This window comes from Diachasmimorpha longicaudata, chromosome 8 (genome assembly GCF_034640455.1).
Source record: "Diachasmimorpha longicaudata isolate KC_UGA_2023 chromosome 8, iyDiaLong2, whole genome shotgun sequence".
NCBI classification, from domain to species: Eukaryota; Metazoa; Arthropoda; class Insecta; order Hymenoptera; family Braconidae; genus Diachasmimorpha; species Diachasmimorpha longicaudata.
The window spans coordinates 7656275-7669481 of record NC_087232.1 but is presented as its reverse complement, the minus strand read 5'-3'; the positions used below and the strand labels follow the sequence as shown (position 1 = coordinate 7669481).

General features: G+C 44.7%; 5 protein-coding genes across 7 annotated transcripts in view; 2 read left to right on the top strand and 3 right to left on the bottom strand.

Annotated features, from left to right (window-relative positions):
• LOC135165664 (ecdysone-induced protein 78C) overlaps positions 1-1084 on the bottom strand; it is a 30477-nt gene extending 29393 nt beyond the window's left edge. The window contains exons 1-2 of one of the 2 annotated variants that reach the window (XM_064127176.1): positions 943-1084; positions 598-704 (exon numbers count right to left, since the gene is read on the bottom strand). In XM_064127176.1, the coding sequence (XP_063983246.1) occupies positions 598-686 (89 nt within the window). In that variant the 5' untranslated portion in view covers positions 687-704; positions 943-1084. The remainder of the gene's footprint in view (positions 1-597; positions 705-942) is intronic. The other variant, XM_064127177.1, reaches the window with a different exon arrangement.
• On the bottom strand, positions 1016-3185 carry LOC135165670 (probable deoxyhypusine synthase). Its single transcript, XM_064127184.1, has 7 exons — positions 2686-3185; positions 2333-2607; positions 1974-2192; positions 1664-1856; positions 1485-1588; positions 1223-1348; positions 1016-1156 (listed from the first exon to the last, which is right to left on the bottom strand). Exons 1-7 carry the CDS (start codon positions 2852-2854, stop codon positions 1070-1072), a joined length of 1173 nt encoding a protein of 390 aa, XP_063983254.1. The 5' UTR covers positions 2855-3185; the 3' UTR covers positions 1016-1069.
• A 27-nt stretch (positions 3186-3212) lies between these two features.
• Positions 3213-6287, top strand: LOC135165661 (glycosylphosphatidylinositol anchor attachment 1 protein). The gene is made up of 5 exons (XM_064127165.1): positions 3213-3488; positions 3788-4162; positions 4305-4919; positions 4986-5298; positions 5458-6287. The coding sequence occupies exons 1-5, from the start codon at positions 3338-3340 to the stop codon at positions 5894-5896; spliced, it is 1893 nt and encodes a 630-aa protein (XP_063983235.1). The 5' UTR covers positions 3213-3337; the 3' UTR covers positions 5897-6287.
• A 145-nt stretch (positions 6288-6432) lies between these two features.
• On the top strand, positions 6433-12037 carry LOC135165655 (xanthine dehydrogenase). Of its 2 annotated transcripts, none has more exons than XM_064127144.1 (4): positions 6433-6964; positions 7626-7767; positions 7841-11767; positions 11891-12037. In XM_064127144.1, exons 2-4 carry the CDS (start codon positions 7639-7641, stop codon positions 11933-11935), a joined length of 4101 nt encoding a protein of 1366 aa, XP_063983214.1. In that variant the 5' UTR covers positions 6433-6964; positions 7626-7638; the 3' UTR covers positions 11936-12037. The 2 variants fall into 2 exon arrangements, with proteins under 2 accessions (XP_063983214.1, XP_063983215.1); XM_064127145.1 differs by having other exon boundaries at positions 6433-7252.
• On the bottom strand, positions 11938-13038 carry Trs23 (TRAPP subunit 23). The gene is made up of 2 exons (XM_064127195.1): positions 12794-13038; positions 11938-12522 (listed from the first exon to the last, which is right to left on the bottom strand). Exons 1-2 carry the CDS (start codon positions 12966-12968, stop codon positions 12044-12046), a joined length of 654 nt encoding a protein of 217 aa, XP_063983265.1. The 5' UTR covers positions 12969-13038; the 3' UTR covers positions 11938-12043.
• Positions 13039-13207: the final 169 nt, after the last annotated feature.

Genomic DNA, 13207 nt, shown 5'->3' with positions numbered 1-13207 from the left:
TATAAATCGAGTTAATTAGCTCAATTGTCCCCGACCACTGCACCCGCACCATTCAAATCGTAAATTATCCTAAATTTGGATTATTACGCTTGTACACATAGTTTCGAACTTTCCTTTTTTTACCTTTATTTTTTGTGTGTCTATATGAATAGCTGTATGACTGTCTGACTGATAGGTTTAGACTTGCATTACCAAAAAAAATTTAGTCGGAAAAAACATGATAAATCGAGCCCATTACATCGATTATCCTTTCATCACGTTCTCCACACCACAAAAATTATGGATATGATTAGATCAAATTGGGAGGATGGCTCAATGGCAGAACATTCGTCTGCCTCGAATAAAATTTCACAATCGTCTTGAGAGCTCTGAAACATTGCCTTCATGCTTCAAATAGCAGATTGTGTTTCATTAATCCGTCCTCCCACCACCAAAAACGTAAACAATATGAAATTGCAAGTGAACTTCAGCAATAGAAAATTTACTTGAATCGACTGATTTTTTTTTTGATCTTGAAACTTCCCAAACATCTTCAAATTGTGGATATCTAAAGTTCTTGGAAACCCTGAACCGTTGCTTTCATGCATCGACTCGTACCTGATGTAAGTCGAATCCGCAGCAGGACTCGAGGGCCTCGGCGACGAGCTAGCAGTGGATGCTGTATTATTCTCCTCGACGTCCATCATTTTTCATTCCACCACTCACTAATCAGGAATCGAAAAAAAATATATATGTCACAGCAGAACGAGGATTTAATGATAATCAAGGAATTAAGGATCAATGATTATTTTATTCACGACGATACGGGTGGGGGAATGGATTGATAATTCACACACACGCCCGTCCGCGTGCGCGGGCTCACGGGAAACAACTGACAAACGATATTTCTTGTACCGTAGTGGGTGCCTATCAACCCCTATTGCAACCCTCTATGTTTCTCACCTGTTCCATTGGGGGTTGCAGGCGGAGCGCAGGCGCAGGTCCCCTGAAAGCTTCCAATGCCATTGCATCTGGTGATTTTTTCTTTTCTGGGGGATTCGGGAATTAGGTAGATAATTGTTTCCCTTAATTATGGATTTGCGGGCTTTTGGTGAAATCTTCGGGCGAAGGTCTCCCCCACGAGTAGGGGAAAGACGAGAGAGGCTTCTGCGTAAATCTGGAAGGAGAGATGATGGGTTAGTTTGTCGGTGCTCGCGTGGGGATTTGGGGCTAAGAGATTTACTTTTACTGGTGTTGCGTCCTTCCGAATTTTTCCCCAGGAGACTGCCTCGTCAGGGCGGGCTCCACTGTCACTGCCGTCGAACTCGGAGGCTGTGTTTAGGAATACTGAGAAGTTCGCACCGTTTCTCTGGAATATTAGGACAGTTTGGGGTTTTTAATTTATCAACAATTTAGGAGAATTTTAAAAATCTTAATTAAAATTCTTATTATATAACGCAAGATTTCATCTCAAATGTAAATTATCAAGGAGATTGATATCCTACCATCAAGTTAGCATTGCAAATGTGATGTTTGATCAAACCTCCCCCAATTATAATCATTCCAGTGTTCACCGCCTTCACAGCCATCGTATTTAATCTCCTCAAGTCTGAAACAAAATTTTGGAAAACATGAGAACCTGCCCTCTCATGATAAAAATACATTATTCCATCTGTTGACATGCCTGATAAAATATCAACGATCAATCCAGGATTTTTGAACGAATGGAAATACATCATGTCTCCCAGACTGCCATCAGTCAAAGCCGGACTGAATACTGGAATTTTATTCTTTGCTGCCCAGTAGTAAATAGACTCTGGATTGGCTATCTCTTCTCCGAGACGTTGAATTATCTTTGAGGGTGACCAGACAGTCCCCTGAAAAATACCTGAGGCATTAGTAGTGATGCTTAATCATAGATCATGGATAATGAGTTATCAACTATTTATTTGGAACTTAGTGAGTGATAGAGTGCAGAGGATAATGTGAGGTACCTTCTCCTTCTGCTCTCGAAGCATGGCATCCAATTTAGGCATCAGCCAGTCCTCAAAGAGACAATAATTACTATTAGGCACTAGAAGATTCCCGATTCTGTTTATGCCCTGATCTCTCAGCTGCTTCCCATCCAATTCGAATTTACCGAGATACGTGGGCCCCAGGCACTTGATCAAGTCTTCCTCAACGCCTCCAGCAGTTGCCACAATACAATCTACCTTCAATTCGACAGATACAAATCATTTACTCATTAGTACAGCAACACCGGTGATTTTTTCTCAAGGGTGAAAATGAAATGAAGTTGCTCACTTCATGGTATCAATTCACTACAGATAATTCAGACAATATGATAAATTACCATTTTATGTTGAACGAGGAACCGAATGGACTCTCTGACTCCGCAGGAAGCCATATTGGAGGTGTACCCGAGGAAGATGGTACAGGAGCTCTTCCTGCGAATAAATTCGTCTTCCTCATAATTGTCTTGCTCGTCCTCACTCAGAGGTTTGTCTCTTTCATTCAGCATTTTGTTGATTTCCTCGACTGCGAGACCAAAATTCGTGGCTTGGAAACCGGAATACTTGTAGGTCTCCAATAATTCGTAGTAATTGATTCCCTGATTGAAGTCATATCCTGTTTTGCCCCATAATATAAATCACAACCATAAAATCCACAAGTAATGACAGCAAAGGTCTGTAGCCTGCAATTTACCTCTGACCCTGGGAGTGTCTTGTGGTAGGGGATGGCTCTCCACCAGAACAGCATTTTTCGAGCACTGGGGAATCTCCTCACTCCTATTTCCTAGTTCACCGCTCATTCTGACTCGAAGGCAATCACAGGTACTGTCGGACAAGCCGCAAACACATGGGAATGCTTCCATTAGGTTATGGTCGATCACAACAACAATGGAGGGAAATTCAAAGACTCAAGGCCGAAGAGGATAAACTAGAGTACTGGTTCAGATCTCCGAGGTTGGTGGACACCCAAGCCACCCTTAGTACTAGAGACCCCGATCGGGACGCGCTGCGGTCGATTCTGGCGGCAGAAACGTCGTTCCTCCGGCTTCAAAATTCGATGTTGACGAAAGTTGATTTTCCTCTGACAAAAATCCAAGATTCTCCTCAAGGTCTGAGGTGGTGTGTTCCCCCTGGGGTCCTGTACTAGTGGGATCTTGGCGTCACCTGATTCCCGAGATCTGAGCCACTACTTTTGTCTATCTTTTTGGCTCAACGCAGTCCATTGTAAATAAAGCCAAAGTGTCATGGCGCCGGTGCTCGGGTGCCGCGCCTGATATCGACTTTACCGAGCGGTTTGAGTTGACATATCGGAAGGTTAATTCGGGAACATTTAATAATCCAAATATATGGGAAGGATGGGTCTTCTGACTGATCCGAGAGCTGGAAACGCCGAGATGATAAAGTTCCTTTTGAGGTGGGAAAAAGCCTTGTGCTTTGTTATTTATTTGGGGGGTGTCGTGTGGATGGCAATGCTCGCCTCACCCATTTTCAATGATGGTAAGTGATTCATTCAAAATACTCTATTTATCTTGATTAAAATATCGAGGTAATTAGTAACCAATTGTTAGGGAATGGTCATTTTTATTTAACATTTTTGGTGATAGCTGAAATATCTCGTGAGGGGGTTGCTCCACGAGAGTGTGTCAATATAACACGCTCAATGTTTTTGGAGATCAAGACATTCTCTACCAGAAATATCTCCTGGAATTTCTGTGGCAAACTCATTTCCGAAATATTCTTCGAAGTAATAAACAATAGTAATACATAGTTGTCTGTTTTGATTAAATAATTTTTAGGCACATATTTCTCGGAGAATGCCCTCCTCCCAGGCCTCGTCACGAAGGAGAGTAGCCTGGAGCAGACAGCTCGTCAGTACCACAGGGAACTCGTCGACGAGATGAAACGATACCCTGACAACATGCCTTATCCTTGGATTCTCGCCAAATTCAATCAACTTCATCTCGATGTTTATACCCACAACTTCACCCTGAATTACCCTTTCTCAGGGCATCGGTTCACTGGACAGAATGTCTATGGGATTGTTAGGGCCCCCAGGGCAGCATCAACGGAGGCGATTGTCGTCAGTGTGCCCTTCCGAGCTCTCAATAGTGTTCATCCAACTACTGCACCCTCCATTGCACTTCTCCTGGCATTTGCCAAGTTTTGCAGAAGTAAGTGGTTTCATAGTATGATCTGATCACTCTATCGATCATTATCAGTGCATGTCATGAGTGTTCCATTTACCTGACTAAGAACAGACATCAATCAAAGCACCAATTCGAATGCAATAAAATCCGTTTATTCTGTTCCCAGAGCAAAAATACTGGGCGAAGGACATAATCTTCCTAGTGACAGAGCACGAGCAGCTGGGGATGCAGGCCTGGTTGGACGCCTACCATGGTGTTGTAAGCGGCCAGGCTGATGTCCTGGACGCAGGCGATCTGGATGGACGAGCTGGAGCTATCCAAGCTGCCATCAATCTAGAGATCCATGCAATGAAGATCGCATCGATCGATGTCAAGATCGAAGGTCTCAATGGGCAGTTACCGAACCTGGACCTCGTCAACCTCGCCCAGAACGCAATAAAAAAGGAAATGGTTCGTGGGACCTTCCAGAAGCGATTCGACATGAACAACAAATTTCCTCATTTCAAGAAATGGTCCCATCATTTTCATACTTTGACATCGATGGTCCTGACACAGGCAACTGGAGTGCCTACTGGAAATCATGGCCTCTTCCACAGGTATGGAATCGAGGCAATCACTCTCGAGGGAATGGAAAAAACCGATCGAGGAGCTGAAGTGAATTTCGACAGAATCGGAAGGATAGTGGAAAGCATGGTTCGGTCACTGAATAATCTATTGGAACGTTTTCATCAATCGTTCTTTTTTTATCTACTTGCTGCCACCGATCGTTACATCTCCATTGGTAAATCAATAAAAACATTTCGACTATTAAGTAAGATCAGACTTCATTTTAGCATCATATTTTTAGGACTCTACATGCCCTCCCTGGTTGCCATAATCGGCCCCCTCTTTTTAAAAGCCTTCTGCATGTGGCTAAAACACCAGCAGTCTACTAGAACCACCCCTAAGGACAGTTCCTCCGAGTCTGATAGCTTTGAAATAGGCTACATTGCCGCAGCGTTCCTCTGGTCCCACATATTCGGAGTTGCAGTGATGAATTCCCCTAAATTGTTCACAACACTGGGGTCACAGTATCTGCAGCTGGAGACTGAAAATTCTGTTTATTTTGGTTTCGCCTGCACCACAGTCCTGACACTGTTACGGTTCTTCTTTATAAAGAGGTAAGAGATGCATTCCTCTAGCATTAATTTCCTCATCGTCAGTGATTGTCATTGATTTCAAAATTGAAGTATTGGATAATTAGGTCGAAATAAGTTTAACAAATGAATAGATGAATGTGAATAACCCATTGGTAAGTAAATCTATTCGTTTTTTTTCAGACGATCGAAGCAAGAAAATGTCTCTCTCATCTGCATAATAACCCTGGTGGAGCTAGCAACAGGCCTCACGAGCATAGCAATGCACAATGCCTCACTAGCCCTCCTCGCAGGGATGCTCTATGTACCAATTGTCCTCTTGATAACTCCGAGGTCCGAGTCCTCGGGATCGAGAGGCCTTCTTTACATTTCTTGGGCCCTTCTTCACCCTTTCCTGATTACCTCTCTCATTGTGGCTGGTTACACCTACTTCCACTTCTCAGAGGAAAATTTGGGTAGCCTTGCAGTCAGGAGCTTCGACGCCACCAAGAAGGCTCTGCTCTTCAGCATAATAGATTCCATGATTTATGGAAACTGGTTGTTCAACGTTACGACCACTGTGATACTGCCCATTTGGCTGCTCTTATCAAATGTTGTAGCTAATGAGGCGGTTACGAATTAGGAATCGTCCAGGATATCATTCCCCATCAATTGTAAATATACCATCTGTCATTATGATTCAGGGAAGAGAAAGGGCTTCTAAATCAATATTTTTTTTTTTGGTTTTGTTGTCTTAAAAGCCAAATTGATTACGGAATGTACTTCAATTCTTCTTCATCATCGAATAATGAGTATTGTGGTGATCACACTGGAAGTTGGTTTTTCAAATGACTGTGGTAACCATCAATTAAGATGTCATTCATAAAAAAACGAAATCATGCAAGCAATCAAATAATTGAATTAAGTTTGTGAATAATTCTGAAAGGCCTTCTCCCGCAAATTAGTCTTTATGAATAGAGGTTCTATTAGAAGTGTAAATACTGCAACATTCCACAATAAAAAAGAAAGTTTTACTGAAGAAATATTTTTTTTTAACTAGTGACAAATAAATTCCGTAAATATACTATATCAACAGTCAATTACTCCAGCAGATGTTAAGAATCGAACGATTTAAATAAATGTATTTCAAAAGTCACAAAGAAAATCTCACAAACTAGTCCCCCACGAACAACGATTTCATTAAAAAACTGAATACGTCAACAAGTATTTGTTATCTAATTTCGAAAGCCTTCAGGGTCGCTTATGAAATATGCGATTCATACGATCAATATGCAAAGTAGTTTCACTCTATACTGAGTAGCGAGCAGTTTTAACCCCACAGTCACTCAGGCGTAGGTTCAAAATGTGAAATGATTAAAACAGTAATGGAGTGCCAGAGATTTTCGCAGACTGGATTTTAAATAATTTATTTCACGGATTTGCATATAATAACGAGGGATTAAAGCACTATTGAAACATATTTCTGATCGTATTATTGTGGATTACACGTGCGTCATACTATACTGTATATCCCCTCTCCCACGATAACCCTACGATCTTGAGCATTCACTGTGCACATCTCAGTGATTGATAAACTCTCGCGTTGCTGACACTCTCTCGCGAGGCCCGTGGTACTTCCACGCATCTGTCGATGAATTTTTGAGATTTTTCCTCGAGAGGAACGCAGCTTAATTGGATTAGGAATTTCTGGGTAAGAGTGGGAAGCTAACGGAGCGAGAAGTCTGGTAGAATTTGTCTCGGGAACGGGAGCTGTGACATTTGAGAGTAGAAAGATCTACTAGTGCTTGTTATCACAGGGTTTTTATGCTGTTATCAGTTGCTATTGCAGTTCGAGAGCTGATTCTAAAATTCAATTGTTTTTGCGAGGAGGGAGAGTCAGGCACTTTTCACATTCTTTTAGACGTCAGTAGAAAATAATAATTAATCCATCAACTAAATTAATTTATGGTTTTTTCCTTGAAAGGAGAGAAAATTCCATGTACGTATTTTTTACATGTCAATAAAACATGGAATAATTCACTAACGAAGCTGATCCTCTTTTATACAACATTTTAGTGGTAATTGCAAATTTATTTGGAAAAATATTTCTAGTGCGTCTGGCTTTAGAAAAAAAAATGTTGAGGTGCGAAAGAATTTCTGAATAAAATGACATTTGAAAGGAATAAAAATTGTCAAGATATTTTTCCAAAAAAACATGGCAAAGGGTAGGGCTATCTGATCAAGATGGTGACCAAAGCTGTCAGCTACCTCGTGCTTTCATTCAGCTTTCAAAAATGGAACCAAATGTTCTAGCTGTCTATCACCTTTTTCGATGGCCCTCACCCCAAAACTAATCCCCAATAAATTCACAGAATTCCTCCAAACATGGGTAAACCCGAGGACGAAAAAGAAAAGCTGGACCCAATTCCCGGTCCAATAACCCCCCCAGAATCCTCATCGCCTCTGAAACCCCGTGAATCGTCCACACTAGTCTTCTACGTAAACGGAAAAGAGGTAAAGATTCCCTGATTACCCCCATAAATAAACTTATAAAAATACCGATGACTTAACAGTCGTAAATCCCCAGATAATCGACTCGGCGATAAACCCCGAATGGACCCTATTGTACTACCTCCGAACGCGGTTACGACTGACTGGAACAAAGCTCGGTTGTGCCGAGGGCGGTTGTGGTGCGTGCACCGTAATGCTCTCGAAATACGACCGGAAAAGGGCCAAGATAATCCACCTAGCAGTGAACGCCTGTCTCGCCCCGGTCTGCAGCGTCCACGGTCTGTCAGTTACGACGGTGGAGGGTATAGGAACGACCAGAAAAAAGCTCCACCCGATCCAAGAGCGTTTGGCAAAGGCCCATGGCTCACAGTGCGGCTTCTGCACGCCCGGCATCATAATGTCGATGTACGCCCTCCTCAGGACGACCCCGAAGCCCTCCATGCACGACCTGGAGGTCGCTTTCCAGGGTAACCTGTGCAGATGTACGGGCTATCGGCCGATAATCGAGGGCCTCCGGACCTTCACCGAAGAGTGGGAGCGATCACAGATAACGAAGACCCTGGACTCGGGTCAGACAGTCGCCTGCGCAATGGGTGACGCCTGCTGCAGGCGTCAATTCACGTCCGAGCCCACGGAAGTTTTCAACTCCAAGGAATTCACGCCCTACGATCCCTCCCAGGAGATCATCTTCCCACCGAGACTCAAAATTCGAGACGACCTTGATCATGAGTTCCTGGTGATCAAGGGTAAAGACGTTACGTGGTACCGGCCAACGAACCTCGAAACCCTCTTAACCCTTAAGCATCATCATCCCGAGGCGAAGATCATCGTTGGGAACACTGAGGTGGGGGTTGAAACCAAGTTCAAGCACCTCGTATACCCAATTCTCATTCAGCCGACCCAGATACCGGAGCTCAGGGAGATCACTTCAGCTCCGGGGTGGGTAAAAATTGGCGCTAGTGTCACTCTCATGGAAATGGAAGAAACTCTGCGCGAGATCATACGGACGAGTCCAGAATACAAAACGAGGATCTTCTCCGAGATCATCAATATGGCTCATTGGTTCGCGGGGAAGCAGATAAGAAATGTTGGTGCCGTTGGTGGGAATATAATGACCGGAAGTCCGATTTCCGATATGGTACCGGTTCTGATGGCGGCCCGAGCGAGACTCAATCTCTGCAGCTTGAAAAATGGCCACCGACAGGTCCCCCTGGATCACACGTTCTTCACGGGTTACCGCAGAAACGTCGTCGGGCCCGAGGAAGTCCTCGTTTCCATCGAAATCCCACTCACAAGCCGATTCCAGTACTTTATCGCTTACAAGCAAGCGAAGCGGAGGGACGACGACATCGCCATCGTCAACATGGCACTTAATGTTCTCTTCAAGGATGGAACGGATGAGATTACGGAGGTGCATATAGCATACGGGGGTGTCGCCCCGACGACCAAGTTGGCGGTGAAGACGTGTGAGAAGCTCGTAGGAAAATCCTGGAATTCAGAGATGGTCGAGCTGGCCTACGCGTCTCTGATCGAAGAATTTCCATTACCGGATTCTGTTCCTGGGGGACAGGTGCTGTACCGCAGGTCCCTGACCCTCAGTCTGTTCTTCAAAGGCTTCATTCACGTTCTCAATCGCCTGCAGATGGACATTCCTGATCTTCCGCCGCTACCGGAGCGAATGTCCTCCGCGGCAGACACCTTCGAATACAAGGCACCGAAGAGCTCTCAATACTACCAAGTCGTCCGGAATGATCAGGATCCGAAAGACTTGATCGGCAGGCCCATCGTCCATGCGAGTGCCTTCAAGCAAGCCACTGGTGAGGCGATCTACTGCGACGACATTCCCCAGTTCCAGGAGGAGCTGTACATGGCTTTGGTGATGTCCACAAGAGCTTACGCAAAACTCCGGAAAGTGGACGCGTCACAAGCCCTAGGAGTTGAGGGAGTCGTCAGGTTCTACTCAGCGAAAGATATTTCCGATCACAACAACTGGGTCGGACCAGTAATCCACGATGAGCAGATATTTGTGAGCACCACAGTGACGTGTCAGGGTCAGATCATCGGGGCAATTATCGCATGTGACCAAGCGACAGCTCAGAAAGCAGCTAGACTGGTGAAAATTGAATATGAGGACTTGGAGCCGGTGATCGTGAGCATCGAGGACGCGATAAAAGTAAAGTCATTCATCCAGGGAACTCCCAAGAGCATCATAGACGGGGACATTGACGAGGCTTTCGCAGGGGCTGACCACGTGCTCGAGGGCGAGGTCAGGATGGGCGGACAGGAGCACTTCTACCTCGAAACCCACGCAGTCCTAGCTGTCCCGAAGGAGACTGACGAGATCGAGCTGTATTGCTCTACCCAGCATCCCTCCGAGATTCAAAAATTAGTCGCCCACACCCTTGGCATCTCAATAAATCGCGTGAACGTTAGGGTCAAACGAATGGGTGGAGGTTTTGGTGGAAAAGAGTCTCGAGGGATGCTGGTTGCCCTCCCGGCGGCCCTGGCAGCCTGGGATCTGCAGCGACCGGTCCGCTGCATGCTCGATCGGGACGAAGACATGATGATGACCGGTACACGCCATCCATTCATGCACAGGTACAAAGTCGGTTTCACGAAGGAGGGTAAGATAAAAGGGGCTAAGATCGACATCTTCTGCAACGCGGGTTGTTCGATGGACCTTTCGGTCTCTGTCCTGGAACGATCGATGTTCCATTGTGAGAACGCTTACAAATTCCCTGTTACCCAAGTAATTGGCACCGCCTGCCGGACAAATCTTCCCTCCAACACGGCATTCCGCGGATTTGGCGGGCCCCAGGGAATGTTCGCTGCAGAGAACATCATCTGGGACGTCGCCAACTACTTGGGGATCGAGCCAGCTGAAGTATCTGAACTGAATCTTTACAAGGAAGACGATTTCACTCACTACCAGCAGAAACTCGTCAGATGTCCACTGGATCGATGCTGGCAGCAATGCCTCGCACAGTCGAATTATCACGTTCGTAAATCAGAGGTTGATCAGTTCAACAGAGCGAATCGGTACAGAAAACGCGGGATCGCAGTCATACCAACGAAATTTGGAATAGCTTTTACGGCTCTTTTTCTCAATCAAGGAGGTGCCCTGGTGCATGTCTACACGGATGGGTCCGTGCTGATCAGTCACGGGGGGACAGAGATGGGTCAGGGGTTGCATACGAAGATGATTCAGGTTGCGAGTAGAATATTCAAGGTCGATCCAAATAAGATTCACATATCGGAAACGGCGACGGACAAGGTCCCGAACACTTCGGCCACAGCTGCCAGTGCCGGGTCGGACCTGAATGGAATGGCTGTCATGAACGCCTGCAACACCATCATGGCGAGACTCAAGCCCATAATTGATGCTCACCCTGATAAGAAGTGGGAGGAATGGGTGTCGATCGCCTACTTCGAGAGGATTAGCTTGAGCGCAAGTGGATTCTACCGAACCCCTGATATCGGTTATAACTTTGATAAGAACGAAGGAATGGCCTTCAACTATTTTACGTACGGCGTCGCCTGCAGCGAAGTGGAGATCGATTGTCTCACGGGGGATCATCAAGCCATCAGGACGGATATCGTGATGGACCTGGGAGATAGCCTTAATCCGGCTATAGATATTGGGCAGGTGGAAGGGGGCTTCGTACAGGGGCTCGGGCTGTTCACCCTAGAAGAAATGATTTACTCACCCAGTGGGACGGTTTACAGCCGGGGACCTGGAGCCTACAAAATCCCCGGCTTCACGGATATTCCTCAGGAATTCAATGTCTCATTGCTAAAGGACGCGCCAAATCCTAGAGCTGTTTTTTCGTCCAAAGCCGTCGGGGAACCCCCACTTTTCTTGGCCTCCTCGGTATTTTTTGCTATTAAGAACGCCGTCCAGGCGGCGAGGGATGAAACTAACGCAGGGAGAACTTTTAGGTTCGATTCTCCAGCTACTTCTGGAAGAATTAGGACGGCTTGTGAGGATAACATTACAGGAAAGGTAATTCAAATGTGTATATCTGTAAAATTTTGCATTATAGTGGTTTTGATGGAATAATTAATTGTAAAAAATATAGCAATCAAAACTATCTCCCAAATTAACAAATACAATTTCCCGTTACAGTTTCCCATACCGGATGTCACGAAAGCTTGGAACAAAGTCGCCTGAACTAGATAAATATCCACGACTATATTTTTTTACAATTGAACAGAGATTATTTACAAAATAAATTCAGATGTATAATATATTATAAAGAGCTTTATAAACCTATTAGTATCAGACACTGCTTATCCCAGACTTCTCCACAGTCTCCAAAAGGCTCACCAGGTTCGTCTCGAATAATTCGCACCTGATGGGCATCTCCAGGGAATAAAAGGGGTTCTTGAGAGCATAATCCGCGTAGAGCTCGTAGACCCTTTTAGTTAGTATCTCCATGCCTAGTTGGGAGGGCTCTGCGACGACCATGAATTTGACTCCAGTGAGAGTCTGGTAGCAGTAGAGACGGAATGTGTCAGCCTCAAGGACCTCGATTCCAGAGCATCTGGGCTCTGGGCTCAACTGGCTGGCTATTGCGAAAAGGGGGTAGAACATTGAGGCGAGAAAGATCTTTTCATTTGTCGTCATCTTTGCTCGACTGAATTTCAGGGTGATTGGGAAATTCTGGGGATCATCCAGGACCTCCAGAACGTCACGACCATTTTCTAGGAGATTGCCTGTCAGGGGGGCACCGTTTACTGACATCAGGACGTGTCCAACTGTTGACAGGCACGTCCATTAGCATCGTGAAAATATTATTGCAATATTATACTGATCTATAGATCAATTTATTGATCCAGTTCGTTAATTTTGGACACATCTAAGACCTTCGGGATTTTTCTCAAATTTTATGATTCTGTCTCAAAATTTATAGGTCCTATCCTACCAAATTTATTTATAGATAATTATAATAATTTATAAATAATCCAGAGCTTTGTCAAAAAATGGGGGAGATTTTCAACGAATTATTGTAAAATAAGACCGACTCACCATTGATTCCGTCTCGTTGTCCAAAAGCAACAACAACTTTTTTATTCTCACAAATTAACTTAATGTCCAAAGGATAATTAAAAACCCTCTCATGCTCGATCTTTGGGACATTGTGATCGTGATTGAATATTAATCCACCGGACTTAGAGACAATATAAACACCGTATATAACCATTTTTCTGTTGGTTAGAGGTTATAGTCGATTTGTTTGGCAGTTCGTCCTCCCCTCGGTTAAGCCGAGTGTCTATGAAGAGGGCAGCATCGAAAGGCGGTTAAACGTCAAGATGGCTCCCAAATACAAAATATTTTTCATACTTCTACAATTATTTTTGCCCGCTACGAAGAGTAAGAGTGCGAAACGTAAGTATCCTGGACAATTTTTTCAATCAAGTCGAACGTTCTATTGTTGCGAGA

Excerpts from the sequence above, each read along its gene's own strand:
- LOC135165670 (XM_064127184.1), bottom strand. The coding sequence starts at position 2,854 with ATGGAAGCATTCCCATGTGTTTGCGGCTTGTCCGACAGTACCTGTGAT. Across the intron at positions 1,857-1,973 it reads TTCGAGAGCAGAAGGAGAAG|GGGACTGTCTGGTCACCCTC; the intron begins GTACCTCACATT and ends GGTATTTTTCAG. Across the intron at positions 1,589-1,663 it reads GATCGTTGATATTTTATCAG|ACTTGAGGAGATTAAATACG; the intron begins GCATGTCAACAG and ends ATTTTGTTTCAG.
- LOC135165661 (XM_064127165.1), top strand. The coding sequence starts at position 3,338 with ATGGGAAGGATGGGTCTTCTGACTGATCCGAGAGCTGGAAACGCCGAG. Across the intron at positions 3,489-3,787 it reads CTCACCCATTTTCAATGATG|GCACATATTTCTCGGAGAAT; the intron begins GTAAGTGATTCA and ends AATAATTTTTAG. Across the intron at positions 5,299-5,457 it reads CGGTTCTTCTTTATAAAGAG|ACGATCGAAGCAAGAAAATG; the intron begins GTAAGAGATGCA and ends GTTTTTTTTCAG.
- LOC135165655 (XM_064127144.1), top strand. The coding sequence starts at position 7,639 with ATGGGTAAACCCGAGGACGAAAAAGAAAAGCTGGACCCAATTCCCGGT. Across the intron at positions 7,768-7,840 it reads TCTACGTAAACGGAAAAGAG|ATAATCGACTCGGCGATAAA; the intron begins GTAAAGATTCCC and ends GTAAATCCCCAG. Across the intron at positions 11,768-11,890 it reads AGGATAACATTACAGGAAAG|TTTCCCATACCGGATGTCAC; the intron begins GTAATTCAAATG and ends TTCCCGTTACAG.
- Trs23 (XM_064127195.1), bottom strand. The coding sequence starts at position 12,968 with ATGGTTATATACGGTGTTTATATTGTCTCTAAGTCCGGTGGATTAATA. Across the intron at positions 12,523-12,793 it reads ACAACGAGACGGAATCAATG|TTGGACACGTCCTGATGTCA; the intron begins GTGAGTCGGTCT and ends GCCTGTCAACAG.